Source organism: Dendrobates tinctorius, unplaced genomic scaffold (assembly GCF_039654945.1).
Source record: "Dendrobates tinctorius isolate UK_male_01 unplaced genomic scaffold, ASM3965494v1 ptg000056l, whole genome shotgun sequence".
Taxonomy (NCBI): Eukaryota; Metazoa; Chordata; class Amphibia; order Anura; family Dendrobatidae; genus Dendrobates; species Dendrobates tinctorius.
Window position 1 is genome coordinate 2,086,527 of NW_027361724.1, and position 18,474 is coordinate 2,105,000.

The 18,474-nt window shown below is 49.5% G+C and overlaps 1 protein-coding gene across 1 annotated transcript in view; it reads left to right on the forward strand.

Annotated features, from left to right (window-relative positions):
* Positions 1–2,975: 2,975 nt before the first annotated feature.
* Positions 2,976–18,474, forward strand: part of MTX2 (metaxin 2) — a 100,421-nt gene continuing 84,922 nt past the window's right edge. The window contains exon 1 of the mRNA XM_073577424.1: positions 2,976–3,152. Coding sequence (XP_073433525.1) covers positions 3,113–3,152 — 40 coding nt within the window. The 5' untranslated portion in view covers positions 2,976–3,112. The remainder of the gene's footprint in view (positions 3,153–18,474) is intronic.

Here is an 18,474-nt window from a genome sequence, read left to right on the forward strand (position 1 = left end):
TCATCAAGAAGTTTAAAGCCCATGGCACTGTGGCTAACCTCCCTAGATGTGGACGGAAAAGAAAAATTGACAAGAGATTTCAACGCAAGATTGTGCTGATGTTGGATAAAGAACCTCAACTAACATCCAAACAAGTTCAAGCTGCCCTGCAGTCCGAGGGTACAACAGTGTCAACCCGTACTATCCGTCGGCGTCTGAATGAAAAGGGACTGTATGGTAGGAGACCCAGGAAGACCCCACTTCTTACCCCGAGACATAAAAAAGCCAGGCTGGAGTCTGCCAAAACTTACCTGAAAAAGCCTAAAACGTTTTGGAAGACTGTTCTCTGGTCAGATGAGACAGAAGTAGAGCTTTTTGGGCAAAGGCATCAACATAGAGTTTACAGGAGAAAAAAAGAGGCATTCAAAGAAAAGAACACGGTCCCTAAAGTCAAACATGGCGGAGGTTCCCTGATGTTTTGGGGTTGCTTTGCTGCCTCTGGCACTGGACTGCTTGACCGTGTGCATGGCATTATGAAGTCTGAAGACTACCAACAAATTTTGCAGCATAATGTAGGGCCCAGTGTGAGAAAGCTGGGTCTCCCTCAGAGGTCATGGGTCTTCCAGCAGGACAATGACCCAAAACACACTTCAAAAAGCACTAGAAAATGGTTTGAGAGAAAGCACTGGAGACTTCTAAGGTGGCCAGCAATGAGTCCAGACCTGAATCCCATAGAACACCTGTGGAGAGATCTAAAAATGGCAGTTTGGAGAAGGCACCCTTCTAATATCAGGGACCTGGAGCAGTTTGCCAAAGAAGAATGGTCTAAAATACCAGCAGAGCATTGTAAGAAACTCATTGATGGTTACCAGAAGCGGTTGGTCGCAGCTATTTTGGCTAAAGGTTGTGCAACCAAGTATTAGGCTGAGGGTGCCAATACTTTTGTCTGGCCCATTTTTGGAGTTTTGTGTGAAATGATCAATGTTTTGCTTCATTTTCTTTTGTGTTTTTTCATTTAAGACAAATTAAATGAAGATAATAATACCAAAGAATTTGTGTTTGCAATCATTTTCAGGAAGAAACTGAGTATTATCTGACAGAATTGCAGGGGTGTCAATACTTTTGGCCACAACTGTATCTTGACTTCAGCAAAGCATTTGAGAAAGTATCTCACACAATCCTTATTGAAAAAATGGCTAAGTATGGAATGGACAAGGCAACTGTTAGGTGGATTCATAACTGGCTTAGTGATCGGACCCAAAGAGTGGTCGTAAATGGCTGCACATCCAGTTGGAAGAATGTCTCAAGTGGGGTACCACAGGGCTCTGTCCTGGGCCCTGTATTGTTCAACATCTTTATCAACGATTTAGATGAAGGAATTGAGGGTAAACTGATTAAATTTGCTGATGACACAAAGCTAGGAGGGATAGCTAATACTAGAGAAGAGAGAGAGAGGATTCAAAAAGATATAAATAAACTGGAGCAGTGGGCAGCAACTAACAGAATGGTTTTTAACAGGGAAAACTGCAAAGTACTACATCTGGGCAATAAAAATGAAAAAAGCATATACAGAATGGGAGGAATAGGGCTAAGTGACAGCACATGTGAAAAAGACTTGGGTATACTACTAGATCACAGACTGAATATGAGTCAACAGTGTGATGCAGCAGCAAAAAAGGCAAATGCAATTCTAGGAAGTATTAACAGAAGCATACAGTCTAGATCACGTGAAGTCATTATTTCCCTCTACTCCTCTTTGGTCAGACCTCATCTTGAATATTGTGTCCAGTTTTGGGCGCCACATTTTAAAAAAGACATCAACAAACTGGAGCAAGTTCAGAAAAGAGCAACCAGAATGGTTACCGGACTGCAAACCCTGTCTTATGAGGAAAGGTTGCAGGATTTGGGAATGTTTAGCTTGCAAAAGAGAAGACTGAGAGGAGACTTAATAGCTGTCTACAAATATCTAAAGGGCTGTCACATTGTAGAAGGATCATCTTTATTCTCATTTGCACAAGGAAAGACTAGAAGCAATGGGATGAAGCTGAATGGGAGGAGACACAGATTAGATATTAGAAAAAACTTTTTTGACAGTTAGAGTGATCAATGAGTGGAACAGGCTGCCACGAGAGGTGGTGAGTTCTCCTTCAATAGAAGTCTTCAAACAGAGGCTGGACAGACATCTGACTGGGATGATTTAGCGAATCCTGCTTTGTGCAGGGGGTTGGACCAGATGGCCCAGGAGGTCCCTTCCAACTCTACGATTCTATGATTCATGCTGTGGAAAAAAAACGCGTTTCCTCGCGGATTTTCCCGCAGCATGTGCACAGTGTTTTTTTTCCCCATAGAATAACCTTGTACTGTAAATCACTTGCGGATCTGCAGCGAATCCACAACGTGTGCACATACCCTAAGGCCATATTCACACTATCAGTATTTGGTCAGTATTTTACATCAGTATTTGTAAGCCAAAACCAGGAGTGGAACAATCAGAGGAAAAGTATAATAGAAACCCGTCACCGCTTCTGTATTTATCATCCTCTCCTGGTTTTGGCTTACAAATACTGAGGTAAAATACTGACCAAATACTGAACGTGCGAATGTGGCCTAAAAGAACAAAACAGCAGTAAAAATAAACCTAAAATTAATGACAACATAATTAAGGGAAAGCACTTACAAATTAAAAAAAGTTACTGTTTTTCATGGATTTTTAATAAGAATATTTTTTTTTCTCAAGACTACAACAGGCTGGGGGAGAACTAACAATACTCTAGTGTCGCTCCCATTACAGACAACAAATGAATATTGAAAAAGGAAGAAATGGTGTAAAACAATCCCCTGATTTTCTGCAATAATCCACCTCAATGCTCTGTTTTGCCCAAAACAAAAATGGCGCTGGCGACTTCTTCGCCTTTCCAGTCACGTGATCTTTCGTTCTTCTCTTCAGTGCATTGAGTAGTCGCTTTTTTTCTTAATAAACTTTATTGAGTTGCAAACAAACAACATTGACTAGCGTGAGCGTCCCCGTCACCTTGGATATGGAAGGAAGTAGTCCCGCGTCGTCCTGTCATCCCATGGCTGACTTCCTGTTATTGTGACCTTAACCTTGCATGTGGCGCGGAGGATTCCTGCAATGTCTCTGGTGACAGACGCCTTTGTGTCGCAGATTGCAGGTAATGGCGCTGTGCCTGCGGTAGAGACTGTATGTAAGACGCTGACATAGCGCAGAGTCCACCCACCTCAGTGCTACCTGCAGGCGCAGCATTCATCACAGGTGGACAGTGTTGAGGAGCCATTATGGGAATACGCGGTATTTGCTGGGACTTGTAGTACCACAGAGCCAATGGGCCAATACCGTGCCTCCTCCAGAGCCTCAGAAAACGCGTCAGGTGGCTACAATGTGGCCAATATAACCAGTCTGTTGGCTCAGTGTGTGAGGTCTTCCTGCTCGTTCACACTTTTGATGCATTTTTATTATCCTGTATAACGATGCAGTTTTTTTTTCAGCAACATGAATGAGCGTTTCCAAAACCTCATTCACACAGTGCGTGTTTTTTCTTGCATTTTATTCCTGTGTTTAAAAAAAAAAAAGGCAGCATGTCAGTTCTTTCAGCAGTTTTTCGTCATTCCCCAGTTGCTTAACGTAAACCCCCCCCCCCCCCCCCACACACACATCTAACAACGCATGTAATTTCCACTGTGGTTTTCATGCAGAAAATGAAAAGACTCATGAACATGCACTTACAGTAGAGCAGTGTTACCAAAACGCCATCCCTCATGGCCCCCGCAGGTCTTGTGCTCCTGTCCTCGCGGCCCCCGCAGGTCTTGTGCTCCTGTCCTCGCGGCCCCCGCAGGTCTTGTGCTCCTGTCCTCGCGGCCCCCCGCAGCTCTTGTGCTCGTGGCCCCCCGCAGCTCTTGTGCTCCTGTCCTCGCGGCCCCCCGCAGCTCTTGTGCTCCTGTCCTCGTGGCCCCCCGCAGCTCTTGTGCTCCTGTCCTCGTGGCCCCCCGCAGCTCTTGTGCTCCTGTCCTCGTGGCCCCCCGCAGCTCTTGTGCTCCTGTCCTCGTGGCCCCCCGCAGCTCTTGTGCTCCTGTCCTCGTGGCCCCCCGCAGCTCTTGTGCTCCTGTCCTCGTGGCCCCCCGCAGCTCTTGTGCTCCTGTCCTCGTGGCCCCCCGCAGCTCTTGTGCTCCTGTCCTCGTGGCCCCCCGCAGCTCTTGTGCTCCTGTCCTCGTGGCCCCCCGCAGCTCTTGTGCTCCTGTCCTCGTGGCCCCCCGCAGCTCTTGTGCTCCTGTCCTCGTGGCCCCCCGCAGCTCTTGTGCTCCTGTCCTCGCGGCCCCCCCCCGCAGCTCTTGTGCTCCAGTCCTCGCGGCCCCCCCCCCGCAGGTCTTATGCTCCAGTCCTCGCGGCCCCCCCCCGCAGGTCTTATGCTCCAGTCCTCGTGCCCCCCCCCCCGCAGGTCTTGTGCTCCAGTCCTCGGGGTCCCCCCCCACAGGTCTTGTGCTCCTGTCCTCGCGGCCCCCGCAGGTCTTGTGCTCCTGTCCTCGCGGCCCCCGCAGGTCTTGTGCTCCTGTCCTCGCGGCCCCCGCAGGTCTTGTGCTCCTGTCCTCGTGGCCCCCGCAGGTCTTGTGCTCCTGTCCTCGCAGGTCCCCCGCAGATCTTGTGCTCCAGTTCTTGTTGCCCACCCGCAGGTCTTGTGCTCCAGTCCTCGGGGTCCCCCCCCACAGGTCTTATGCTCCAGTCCTCGTGGCCCCCCCACAGGTCTTGTGCTCCAGTCCTCGCGGCCCCCCCACAGGTCTTATGCTCAAGTCCTCGTGGCCCCCCCCACAGGTCTTGTGCTCCAGTCCTCGCGGCCCCCCCCACAGGTCTTGTGCTCCAGTCCTCGCGGCCCCCCCCACAGGTCTTGTGCTCCAGTCCTCGCGGCCCCCCCCACAGGTCTTGTGCTCCAGTCCTCGCGGCCCCCCCCACAGGTCTTGTGCTCCAGTCCTCGCGGCCCCCCCCACAGGTCTTGTGCTCCAGTCCTCGCGGCCCCCCCCACAGGTCTTGTGCTCCAGTCCTCGCGGCCCCCCCCACAGGTCTTGTGCTCCAGTCCTCGCGGCCCCCCCCACAGGTCTTGTGCTCCAGTCCTCGCGGCCCCCCCCACAGGTCTTGTGCTCCAGTCCTCGCGGCCCCCCCCACAGGTCTTGTGCTCCAGTCCTCGCGGCCCCCCCCACAGGTCTTGTGCTCCAGTCCTCGCGGCCCCCCCCACAGGTCTTGTGCTCCAGTCCTCGCGGCCCCCCCCACAGGTCTTGTGCTCCAGTCCTCGCGGCCCCCCCCACAGGTCTTGTGCTCCAGTCCTCGCGGCCCCCCCCACAGGTCTTGTGCTCCAGTCCTCGCGGCCCCCCCCACAGGTCTTGTGCTATAGTCCTCGCGGCCCCCCCCACAGGTCTTGTGCTCCAGTCCTCGCGCCCCCCCCCACAGGTCTTGTGCTCCAGTCCTCGCGGCCCCCCCCACAGGTCTTGTGCTCCAGTCCTCGCGGCCCCCCCCACAGGTCTTGTGCTCCAGTCCTCGCGGCCCCCCCCACAGGTCTTGTGCTCCAGTCCTCGCGGCCCCCCCCACAGGTCTTGTGCTCCAGTCCTCGCGGCCCCCCCCACAGGTCTTGTGCTCCAGTCCTCGCGGCCCCCCCACAGGTCTTGTGCTCCAGTCCTCGCGGCCCCCCCCACAGGTCTTGTGCTCCAGTCCTCGCGGGTCCCCTGCAGGTCTTCCTTACGGTCCCCCCCCTGCAGGTCTTACGCTCCAGCCCTGGCGACCCCCACATGTCATGTTTTCAGGATTTCCAGTATTGCCTTGATTATTCGAATAATTTTATTACTGTGCCTTTGTCTTAACTCTGGAGCTTCATTCATAGTTCTGCTGGCTGTCATTGGAAACCACAGATTCACCCCTCAGGTTTGGGTTACACAACAATATAGTGAATTTGTCACCTGAAGAGGGCCCTAGGTCAAGACCAGTATATGGGCCCTTTGCAGCCCAATATCTATGATAATGCACAATTGCACCTGCTTTGGAGGAGGTAGTGGCCCTCTTACTTCTTGGGCCCCTGGTTGCACCAATGGTATGGCCGCCCCTGCAGCCAAACCAAAGATCCAGCAGCTTTGTTTTTTTATTTTTCTTTTGTTTTTTTTTTTTTTTTTTTGCGATAAGAGATTGTCCACCTTTGGCAACATTATATTTATTTTTTACTTAATTGCAAGTAAGTCGGTAAAAATGTTGCACCATTTTGCTTTAACGGGCTCTTTTGTTTTCTTGTACACTCAACTTTGTCTGTGGTGATAAATCCGCTCAGAAAGAGTTAGCGACTCTCAGTCAGACTGTCGGAGCATAGCAGGCTGAATGACTAGTTCTCTGTTAACTCATTCAGCAGCCAGCAATAGACAGTACAATATGGAGATTATAGGAGGCAATCGGTGCAAAATGTTTAATGAAATCCAATGGCAAAAATGATTTTTAGCCCCAAATGTCTCCACATTAGTAGAATAAATTAATAAAAAGTCCCCAAAGGTCGACAACCCCTTTTTAAATCAGTTCCTGCAGTGCATTGAAAGTTGTTGAGTGCAATCTCCTGGTCTGACATTGCAGCTTTCAATTTACACAGATTACTGTAAAGGTGCACTAACACCGCCGTCCCCGATTGTTAAAAGTTACCAAAAAAACCCCAGTACATATAGTATATCTTCTGCATTTTTAAGGATACGACGTGTATACCAAAATGGTATAAGGAGATCGGCTCCCACTTGTAAGTTTGCAGAATTTGTAAATTTGTATTCCATGCTCTTCTGAAAAGAATCATGCCTTCTTTTCGTCTTGAACACAAGCCTTTTACAAATGGACTGTGTTCGTGAAAGGCTTGTGTTCGTAACAGTATTGTTTTCTGAAGAAAATAAAATACAAATCTACCAACTCTGCAAACTCACAAGTGGGTGCCTGGCAAACATTGGGACACCACACAGACTGACTATAAAAGTTAACAAGTTGTTGTCCAGTAACCATGACACCCCATTCAGGCCATTAGACACTATCAAATGCTTTGGTGGCATCTAAGGATAAGACGCCCTTATGACTAGTATCCACTTGTGCAGCTTGCAAATGTTAAAAAAAAAAAAAAAAAAAAAAAAAAAAAGCCTCCGTACGTTTTAGCAGTTGACTTAGAAGGCATAAAGCCAGCCTGGTCTGGATGAATTACTCATTCAATAACCGTACAGTCAGGAAGCAAGAATTTTAGCCAATATTTTAACATTTGTTGTCAGCAGTAAGATGGGCCTGTAAGAGTCAGGTAGTTCTCTATCTTTTCATTCTTTGTACAGAACAACTACTGCCACCTAATATGACGACTCTGGTAATGCCAATGATAAAATGCATTATTATAATAATAATCTTTATTTTTTATATAGCGCTAGTTTTTGCACATATTTTTCATCACTGTCCCTGATGGGGCTCACAATCTAAATTCCCTATCAGTATGTCTTTGGAGTGTGGGAGGAAACCGGAGTGCCCGGAGGAAACCCACGCAAACACGGGGAGAACATACAAACTCCTTGCAGATGTTGTCCTTGGTGTCCAACTTCTTCCAAGGAAATTAGCTAATCTAAAAAATATCCATCTTTATCCTCCAGACAAGGGAGCGTTATCCCCAAGAGGTAGTCCAACAAATCGTAGACAAGTAGCGAGTAACTGACCTTAGACACGTATAGATAGAAGCTATATAAGACCTTTAGTACATCCAGGGTCTACCGGCCATATTACCCTCTTACGTCCCTTAACTGATATATGAAAGTGGTTTTTTGGGGGGCCTGGGCCATCTTTGCAAAGTAACCGACCCGTAGTCTTTCTTCCTGCTAGAATTGCTGTTTTAAAATCACGTTTATTATTAAACTGCTTTTGCGATTCCTTCCACTGCGATAAATTTTCAGGGCTATTCATTTGAATGAACAGCAATTTGGAGTCCCGTACTCTGTTTTCAAGGTCTATTCCCTTCGATTTTTGTGCGTTCTCCTTAGCGAACTTTGTCTTCTTAACACACCCCTCGAAAAGGCCTTCCTTGCATCCCGTACCAAGCCTACGTGTGCCGACCCCAAATTAGTGGAAAAGAATTCCGATAATTGCTCCCTAACATTGTTAGTCAATAATTTTAAGACAAAATGGATTAAGCCTCCACCTCGGAGAGAACCTAGACCTCATCGGATCCACCTGTAGCTGAAACCAAAGGGGGGGGGGGAGAGTGATCTGATAAAGACCCAGGAGAGTATTCTATAGTGCGGTGTTGGAAATATTTAACAGCGATTGCATGTCTGTGTAAATAGTTAACCTTTTTGGCTTGGACTTGGTCTGGGGTAGTTTGAGAACCAGCGGAGGAAATTGAGATTTGGAGTAATGAAATGGGGAGCAGTGAATCAGTCCGTTAAGCCTCTGCGCTGTGAAACCGGTCGGCATGTCCGGGCTAGCAAGTCAGCCAATCAAAACACTCCTAATTGTGTTCTTTCTGGCTGCACGGTCTTATAATTTTAATGAGATATGGCTTTCTGGAGCCACTGAGTTCTCGACTGTGCGATCTGCTTTCTCGCTATTGATATTTTGCTATAGCCCGTGGAGTAGTTAATCATCTCAGGGAAATTTCTCACCATTTTACACATGGAGAAACAGAAATTTATGCTCAGGGAATAAAATGCCCACCTCTGAAATTACACTTTAAGCACTCATTAACAATTCTTGTTCTGGATGACAATAGTTGAGGAGCCTCTCCACCTAAAAATCCTATTAATTAACAATGGAGAATGAATTAATGTTGCTAAGCAGTTTTCCGCCTTGGTTACCGTAACGCAGTGGCAATCGAAGTTTGATTGGAAATATTTGAGACTTGCCGGTTGCTACGCTGCCCTATGACTACTACTATTTAAAGAAGACCCGTCACTAGTAGTGTTGAGCGATACCGTTCGATACCCAAAAATATCGTATCGGATGGTATCGGCCGATACGAAAAAAATATCGGGTATCGCCGATTCCGATACCGGAAGTCCCATTCAAGTCAATGGGACTTCCGGTATCGGAATTAAAAAAAGCCCTTTATTTCCTTGTTGGCTAATTCTACATAATTGAAAACAAATAAGAATCATGTAGAATGTATTGTGGGGGGTGGAGGAGACATTAAAGGCATAGTGGTTTATTCAAATCACATGGCATAGCATTAATTCCAATTTTTTTTTTCCAAGACGTTCGGAGTTAAAAAGATATTGACTATGTTAACTTTTTTATATTTAGTCAGATATGTATGTTTCACAACTTCCATGCTCTTCACCTTCTTTTGTACTTCTCCCACACTTTCTCCTTCATGATCCGCAGCAGTAGCATTTTTTTCATCAACTTTTTCTTCACCTTATTCATCTTCTTCTTCTTCTTCACCTTCTTCCCATTAATTTTTTTTTTCCATTCTTCATATTCTTCTTATTCAGCTATTATTAATTTTCATATGCTATTTCTTCATCTTCTTCCTATTCTTCTTTTTCTTCATTTTCTTATGGTGACAGGCATTCCTGTAGTACTTATCTATAAAAGTTATAAGATTACACCTTACGTTCTGCCTGTCACAAAAGATTTACAACAGGACTTGTCCGCGTTCAGTTTGGCCTGCAGCAGCAGGCATTTTCCAGGGGCACCACGAGGAGGAACGGACTCACCCCCATTTACTGCTTAGTCTTCTTCTTATAATTTTGATTTCTTCTATGCTGATTTTTTGTCTTATGCTTAATGTTCTTCTGCTTTCTGTTCTTCTGCTTTTGCTTCTTCTGCATCTTGTTCTTCTGTCTTTTGTTCTGTATCTTGGTGGTTGTCTTCATGCGAGAACCAGCTGACAGTACTGGAACCCGTAGTGGCAGCAGAAGGAACAATAGCCAATGGCACTACTGAGGAACAGCTGACGGTGCTGGACCCCGGTTACTATGCAGGAGGTACCTGTGCTAGAAACCACTACCAAGGACCAGCTGACGGTGCTGGACCTCGGATACCGAGATGGAGGCACCTAGGCCAAAGGCTGTGGCGAGAACCAGCAGACAGTGCTGGCACCCGGATGGGTAGCAGAAGGAACAAGAGCCAATGGCACTACCGAGGACCAACTGACGGTGCTGGACCACGGTTACTAAGCAGAAGGTACCTGTGCTAAAAAGCACTACCAAGGACCAGCTGACGGTGCTGGACCTCGGATACCGAGATGGAGGCACCTAGGCCAAAGGCTCTGGCGAGAACCAGCAGACAGTGCTGGAACTGGAACCCAGGTGGATAGCAGAAGGTACCCATTGAAAGCAAAGTAGCCAGGCCGCAAGCCGTCCGCAGTTACCGAAACCCACAGTCCTACAGGGGGTCCCTGTCCCATTGGCACTACGGATCCAGCCTTCAGTGCCAGTTCCCGCAGCCCACATAGGAGTCACCTAAACTGCAGGCACTGTAGAGTCGGCTAACCCGGCCGCAAGACGACAGGACAACGGATTGGTGGCATAGTGACCTTGACACTACCCGGAAACAGCAGGCGTGCTGGAACCAGGCTGGGCAACAGGGAGTCCCCGTGCCAAAGACACTGCCGAGCACCAACTGGCGTTGTTGGAGCCCAGGGACAATCATGGTGTAGGCCGAGGCCTACTTGGTGGTAGTTTTAGATTGTTTGTAGGCTACAACAGACTGTCAACGTGCTCCAATTAGGCATCTGTCTCGACTCTGTTTCCAGGATTTCACGTGACCACCAACACCGCCAGGTTATGCGTACAGCAGCCGTCTGCCCAATCCACACGTGTTGCTGTGTTACTGGGATTCTGTAATGTCAGCAGATCCCCTGATGTGTGTCTGCCACTGTCTCCTGCTCTGTCCACCTTCCCACCGCTTGCAGTGGGAAGGTGGACAGCGCAGGAGACAGTGGCGGACACATATTGGGGGATCTGCTGATGTTACAGAACCCCAGTAACACAGGAACATGTGTGGAATGCGTGGATTGCTACTGTGAGCAGGAACTGGCGGTGTTGGAGGTCAGGGGAAATACTAGAGACAGAGTGGAGACAGAGGCCAAATCAGAGAGTGTTTAAATCTGAAGTAGTTACAATTTGGAGGCAGCAGCAGTTTGCCCTCCACACAGCAGGGGATCAGCTGACGTTACCGACCCCCACTTTCACATGAACGAGTGTGTTGTTCTGTGTGGACAGCGCTTCCGAGCACCAACTAGCGTTGTTGGAACCCAGGGACAATCATGGTGCAGGCCGAGGCCTACTAGGAGCCAGGTGTAAAGCAGAGGTATTTTGACTTTGGAGGGAGCAGGACACTTTGCCCTCCACACAGCAGGGGATCAGCTGACGTTACTGACCCCCACTTTCACATGAACGAGTGTGTTTTTCTGTGTGGACAGCACTTCCGAGCACCAACTAGCGTTGTTGGAGCCCAGGGAGAACCAGGGTGCAGGCCGAGGCCTACTTGGTGGCAGTTTTACATTGTTTGTAGGCTACAACAGGCTGTCAACATGCTCCAATTAGGCATCTGTCTCCACTCTGTTTCCAGGATTTCACGTGACTACCAACACCGCCAGTTTATGCGTACAGTAGCCGTCTGCCCAATCCACACGTGTTGCTGTGTTACTGGGATTCTGTAATGTCAGCAGATCCCCTGATGTATGTTTGTCTGCCAATGTCTCCTGCTCTGTCCACATTCCCACCACTTGCAGTGGGAAGGTGGACAGCGCAGGAGACAGTGGCGGACACACATTGGGGGATCTGCTGACGTAACAGAACCCCAGTAACACAGGAACACGTGTGGAATGCGTGGACGGCAACTGTGAGCAGGAACTGGCGGTGTTGGAGGTCAGGGGAAATGCTAGAGACAGAGTGGAGACAGAGGCCAAATCAGAGAATGTTTAAATCTGAAGTAGTTACAATTTGGAGGCAGCAGCAGTTTGCCCTCCACACAGCAGGGGATCAGCTGACGTTACTGAACCACACTTTCACATGAACGAGTGTGTTTTTCTGTGTGGACAGCACTTCCGAGCACCAACTAGCGTTGTTGGAGCCCAGGGAGAACCAGGGTGCAGGCCGAGGCCTACTAGGAGCCAGGTGTAAAGCAGAGGTATTTTGACTTTGGAGGGAGCAGGACACTTTGCCCTCCACACAGCAGGGGATCAGCAGACGTTACTGACCCCCACTTTCACATGAACGAGTGTGTTTTTCTGTATGGACGGCACTTCCGAGCAACAACTGACTATGTTGGAGCCCAGGGATAGTCATTTTGTAGGCTGAGGCCTACTTGGAGGCAGTTTAAGATAAGACGTTGTTTGAATTTGGAGGCAGTAGCAGTTTGCCCTCCACACAGCAGGGGATCAGCTGACGTTACTGAACCCCACTTTCAAATGAACGAGTGTGTTTTTCTGTGTGGACAGCACTTCCGAGCACCAACTAGCGTTGTTGGAGCCCAGGGAGAACCAGGGTGCAGGCCGAGGCCTACTTGGTGGCAGTTTTAGATTGTTTGTAGGCTACAACAGACTGTCAACGTGCTCCAATTAGGCATCTGTCTCCACTCTGTTTCCAGGATTTCACGTGACTACCAACACCGCCAGTTTATGCGTACAGTAGCAGTCTGCCCAATCCACACGTGTTCCTGTGTTACTGGGATTCTGTAATGTCAGCAGATCCCCTGATGTGTGTCTGCCACTGTCTCCTGCTCTGTCCAGATTCCCACCGCTTGCAGTGGGAAGGTGGACAGCGCAGGAGACAGTGGCGGACACACATTGGGGGATCTGCTGACGTAACAGAACCCCAGTAACACAGGAACACGTGTGGAATGCGTGGACGGCAACTGTGAGCAGGAACTGGCGGTGTTGGAGGTCAGGGGAAATACTAGAGACAAAGTGGAGACAGAGGCCAAATCAGAGAATGTTTACATCTGAAGTAGCTAAAATTTGGAGGCAGCAGCAGTTTGCCCTCCACACAGCAGGGGATCAGCTGACGTTACCGAACCCCACTTTCACATGTACGAGTGTGTTTTTCTGTGTGGACAGCACTTCCAAGCACCAACTGGCGTTGTCGGAGCCCAGGGAAAATGAGGTAGTAGGTCGAGGCCTACTTGGAGCCAGGTGTAAATCTGAGGTTGTTTGACTGTGTAGGGAGCAGGACACTTTGCCATACACACAGCAGGGGATCAGCTGACGTTACCGAACCCCACTTACACATGAGCGAGTGTTTTGCCTGTGCGGACAGCACTTCTGAGCACCAACTGGCGGTGTCGGAGCCCAGGGAAAATCAGGTAGTAGGCCGAGGCCTACTTGGTGGCAGTTTGCGATTGTTTCTAGACTACTAACTGTCAACGTACTCCAATTAGGCCTCTGTCTTCACTCTGTTTCGAGTATTTCCGCCGGCTTCCAACCACGCCAGTTGCTGCTCTGAAATGCTGTCTGCACAACCCACACTTGTTCCTGTGTTACTGGGGTTCTGTAACAGCAGCTTCTCCCTAGAGGTGAGTCAGGCAATGTCTCCTGCTCTGTCCACATTTCCACTACAAGTAGTGGGAATGTAGACAAAGCAGGAGACATTGCCGTGCTCAACTCTGGAGATGAGCAGATGTTACAGGACCCAGGTACCACAGGAACATGTGTGGATTGTGCAGACGGCACTTGAGAGCAGAAACAGGCGGTGTTGTAGGCCGGAGGAAATACTCAAAACAGAGTGGAGACAGAGGGCAAATCAGAGAACATATTAAATCATAGGTAGTCAGAAGTTGTAGGCAGCAGGAGAGTTTGCCGTACACACAGCAGGGGATCAGCTGACGTTACCGAACCCCACTTACACATGAGCGAGTGTTTTGTCTGTGCGGACAGCACTTCTGAGCAACAACAGGCGTTCCTGTAGCCCAGGAAATAAAGTTCAGGTCATAGAAACATGAACACAACAGGAGACCTGGATCCTGTTGCCAGCCAATTATTTATTCTGGAAGAGGACTGGCAAATTCAGGTGAGATCCAGGCCTTGTTCATTTTCACAAAAGTAAGCCGGTCAACATTATCGGCGGATAGTCGCGTGCGACGGTCTGTTACCACACCACCTGCAGCACTAAAGACACGTTCCGATAATACACTGGCAGCAGGGCAAGCCAGCACCTCCAATGCATACTGGCTAAGCTCTGGCCATGTATCCAGCTTAGAGACCCAATACTTGAATGGGGAAGAGCCGTCTGGGAGAACACTAACAGGGCACGACAAGTAGTCTGTCACCATCTGACGGAAACGTTGCCTCCTGCTGACTGGAGCCGTCTGTGATGGTGTAGCCGTTTGTGGCGGTCCCACAAAACTTTTCCACATTTGGGCCATACTGGCCTTGCCTTGTCCTGCAGCACTGCCTCTGCTACCTCTTTGTGCAGAGCTTCCTCCACTGCCTCTACCCACATGGCTGCTTTGAAAAGCACTACCAGCAACACTTGTGGGGGGAATGGAGAACATGATGGCCTGCACAAGTGTTTCTTGGTACTCCCGCATTTTTCGCTCCCGGTTCAACTGTGGTATGAGGCTTTGTAAGTTGTCCCGGTAGCGAGGATCTAGGAGGGTGTACACCCAATAATCAGCCGTGTGGAGAATGTTGGCGATGCGGCGGTCATTTAACAAGCACTGCAGCATGAAATCAACCATGTGCTGCAGACTGCCAACTGGACCGGAAACGCTGTCCCCAGCTTGAGGCAGCATCTCTGCCTGCTCAGCATCACCCCACCCTCGCTGTACACACTGACTGCTAGAGCCTTGTGTACCTCCCTCCTCTGGAGAGATGTGTTCCTCCTCCATTGACTCCTCGTCATCCTCCTCACTAAGTGTCCCCTGCCTGGGCCTTTGTGTGGAAGCACGTTGCGCAGACTTGCCAGAAGCAGATGGCATTTCTGACTGCTCATCCTCGACCTCTTCAAAAACCTCCTCACTTAGTGCTTGTAAGGTTTTTTGAAGCAGACAGATGAGGGGGACAGTCATGCTGATTAGTGCATCATCTGCACTGGCCATCCGCGTGGAGTCATCGAAGGCACGCAAAACTTGGCAGATGTCCCTCATAGTGGCCCACTCAGTGGTGGTGAAGTGTGTCCGGCGCACAGTGCGACTTGTTTGCGCCTGATGCAGCTGGTACTCCATTACTGCTGCCTGCTGCTCACACAACCGCTCCAACATATGTAACGTTGAATTCCACCTGGTGGGGAGGTCACATATGATGCGATGTTCTGGCAGGCGGAATCGGCGTTGCAGAGATGCAATGCGCGATCTTGCCATGCTGGAACGCCGCAAGTGAGCACACTCTAGGCGAACCTTGTGCAGCAGTGCATCAAGATCCGGATAGTCCCTCAGAAAGCTCTGCACGACCAAATTGAGCACGTGTGCCAGACATGGTATGTGAGTGAGGTTGCCTAGGCCCAGAGCTGCCGCTAGATTTCGGCCATTGTCACTCACTACCAAACCTGGCTGGAGATTCGCTGGCACAAACCACACATCGCTCTCCTGCTTGATGGCATTCCAGAGCTCCTGTGCTGTGTGGCTCCGATTCCCCAAAGAAATTAATTTAAGGATGGCCTGTTGAAGTTTGGCCACACCTGTGCTCATATCTGGCCTAACAGGCTCACGCAGTGCTGATTCCGAGGAACTAGAGTAGGAGGAGGACTCAATATGTACAGACTGCATTCCTGCAATCCTTGGAGTTGGCAGAATACGTACAGAGCCACTCTCCAGATCTGTACCCGGCTCCACAACATTGACCAAATGGGCAGTGAGGGAAAGGTATCGTCCCTGTCCATGGCTACTGGTCCACGCATCGGTGGTCAGGTGGACCTTGCTACTGACGGCATTTAGTAGCGCATTTTTAATTTTTCCCTCCACATGCTTTTGCAGGGCAGGGACAGCTTGCCTGCTGAAATAAAAGCGGCTGGGCACATTGTATTGTGGAACTGCCAATGACATAAAGTTCCGGAAGGTGTCAGTCTCCACCAGCCTGAATGACAGCATCTCAAGGGCCAGTAGTTTGGCAATGCCGGCATTCAGAGCCAGTGCTCGGGGATGGTTTGCCGAGTATGGCCGCTTTTTCTCCCATGCCTGTGCTACCGATTGCTGGTGAGTGGCCTGGGAGTGTGATGATGACTGCGAACGTGGTTCAGTGGGTGGAATTTCACTGGGTCTCTGGACAACAGTGGCAGTGGTTCTTCCATGGCGTTCCAGTGAGGAAGCCGAACCAGCTGTGTGTGAGCTGGAGGAAGAGGCCCCAACACGAGCTGAAGAGGTGGTAGGTGCTGCTGAAGGTTGGCGTACATCTTCAGTGTGTCTGTGTAACTCCACCTCGTGCTTGGTACGCACATGTTTCCACATATTTGTGGTATTGAGGTTGGTCACATTTTTCCCTCGTTTCACTTTCTGATGACACAGCTTGCATTTGACAAAGCAAATGTCATCTGCAACTGTGTCAAAAAAAGACCACGCACTGCAAGTCCTGGGAGCGCCCGTTTTGTGTTTTGGAAGAGGATTGCTCCTCACGGGTGCCAAAGTGGAGGCTACAGGCAACCAAGTCTGCCCCCGCCCTCTCCCTCCTCTTTTGGCCGTTCGGGGAATCTCTTCCTCAGAGCTGCTCCCACCACCTTCCTGTGGCTGACGCCATGATGGGTCAAGGACCTCATCATCTCCACTCCCCTCTTCAAGCACCGGCTGGTCCTGGGTTGTCTCGCCAGCACCGTACGCACCAGAAATTGGCAACTGAGTCTCATCATCATCTGATGAATACTGAGGTGTGCTGACCATAGGCACTGGCCCACCCGCCTCTTCAGATTCAGAGGGACAAAGCAGTTGCGCATCACTGCATACTCCCTCTTCTTCACGCTCTAGAATGCTGCTTGGCTGGCCACCTCTTTCCAAGCCAACAGATTCTGAGAACAGAAGTAAAGATTGAGATGGCTCCTGTCCAGGGCTCTCAGACTGCCTGGGCAATTTGGCAGGTGGTGAAGAGACAGATGGTTGCTCTTCAGTGCTCTGGCCTTGGGAGGATGCGGAAGTCATTGAAGTGGATGCGTTAGCTGCCATCCATCCGACAATGGCTTCAATTTGTTCGTCACGCAGCAGTGGGGTACGGCGAGGTCCTACAAAGCTGCGCATGAAGGACTGTTGCCTGGTAAAAGTGGGGGATGCCGGGTCACTGGTGGCCGCAGCAGATACCGAATCCCCACGTCCTCTCCCTGCTGAATCCCCACGTCCTCTCCCTGCTGAATCCCCACGTCCTCTCCCTGCTGAATCCCCACGTCCTCTCCCTGCTGAATCCCCACGTCCTCTCCCTGCTGAATCCCCACGTCCTCTCCCTGCTGAAACTCCACGGCCACGACCACGTGCCTTACTCCCTGCCTTCTTCATCTTGGTAGACTTATAAAGATAGGCAGAAAAGTAAAAAAGGGGTGGCTTAGTGTTCTTATTCCTGAACACCTGCTAACCAGTATAAGAAACACTAATTTGGCTAAGAGTGTGTGTACTACACTTTAATATGATCTAATGTGGCCTAGACAACTGTAAAGTGGAGTGTTTGGTGAACTTTATTTCCTTTTTTTTGGGTGGGGGAAAGGAAAGGATGTGACCAAAGTTTGAAAGCTATAGTATCACAAACTTTTTGGAGCGATTACAATGCAGGAAGCTAACCTACAATGCAATTGATGAGGCTCCAAAAAATAGGGTGATACTAGCCTGGCTGGCCCTGAAGGGCACAAGCCAGCAAAAAGGCTCCTCTATCTAATCCTATATAGTGTTTGCAACCAACCAATGACAATGGATGCGGTTGGAAGCACACTAATATAGGAGCAAAAATCTGGCTAAATTAGCTGCAAAAAAAGGACTATGTATGAGGCAGTGACGCACGCTGAGCGGACTACAGCTAGCGGTGGCTGTACAACACACTGCAACGTGAGCTGCACTCACACACAGAGAGACCTATCAGACAGCCAAAAACAGTGCAGAGAAATGGGCTATAGCACTGAAAGGCTGCTGAAAGGCTCCGCTGTCCACTCCTTTAGTGTTTGCAACCAACGTATATGGATACGTATGGAAGCACACTATGCAGGAGAAAAAAAAAGCAGCAATAAAAGAAAAATGTGTATGTAGCAGAGACACACGCTGGCCGGCCTACAAGCAGACGTGCCTGCAGGACACACTACACAGCGTGGGTCTGCACTCACACAGCCCTTGCAGACAGCTGTGAAAACAGCGCTGCTAGGGAAAAGCAAGCTACAGTGGTGGATTATGTAGCCTGGGTAGAGCAATAGATATTTTAGATGATCGCTATTTCTAACTGTCCCTCACAGTCTTCTACAGCAGCCTGTCCCTAACTGAATTCACAGCAGAGTGACCAGAAATGGCGGCTGCAGCGCTTTTTATAGTGCATCATGACATCATTTCAGCAGCCAATCACAGCCATGCCAGTAGTTAACATGCCTACATGCCTAACAGGATATGCC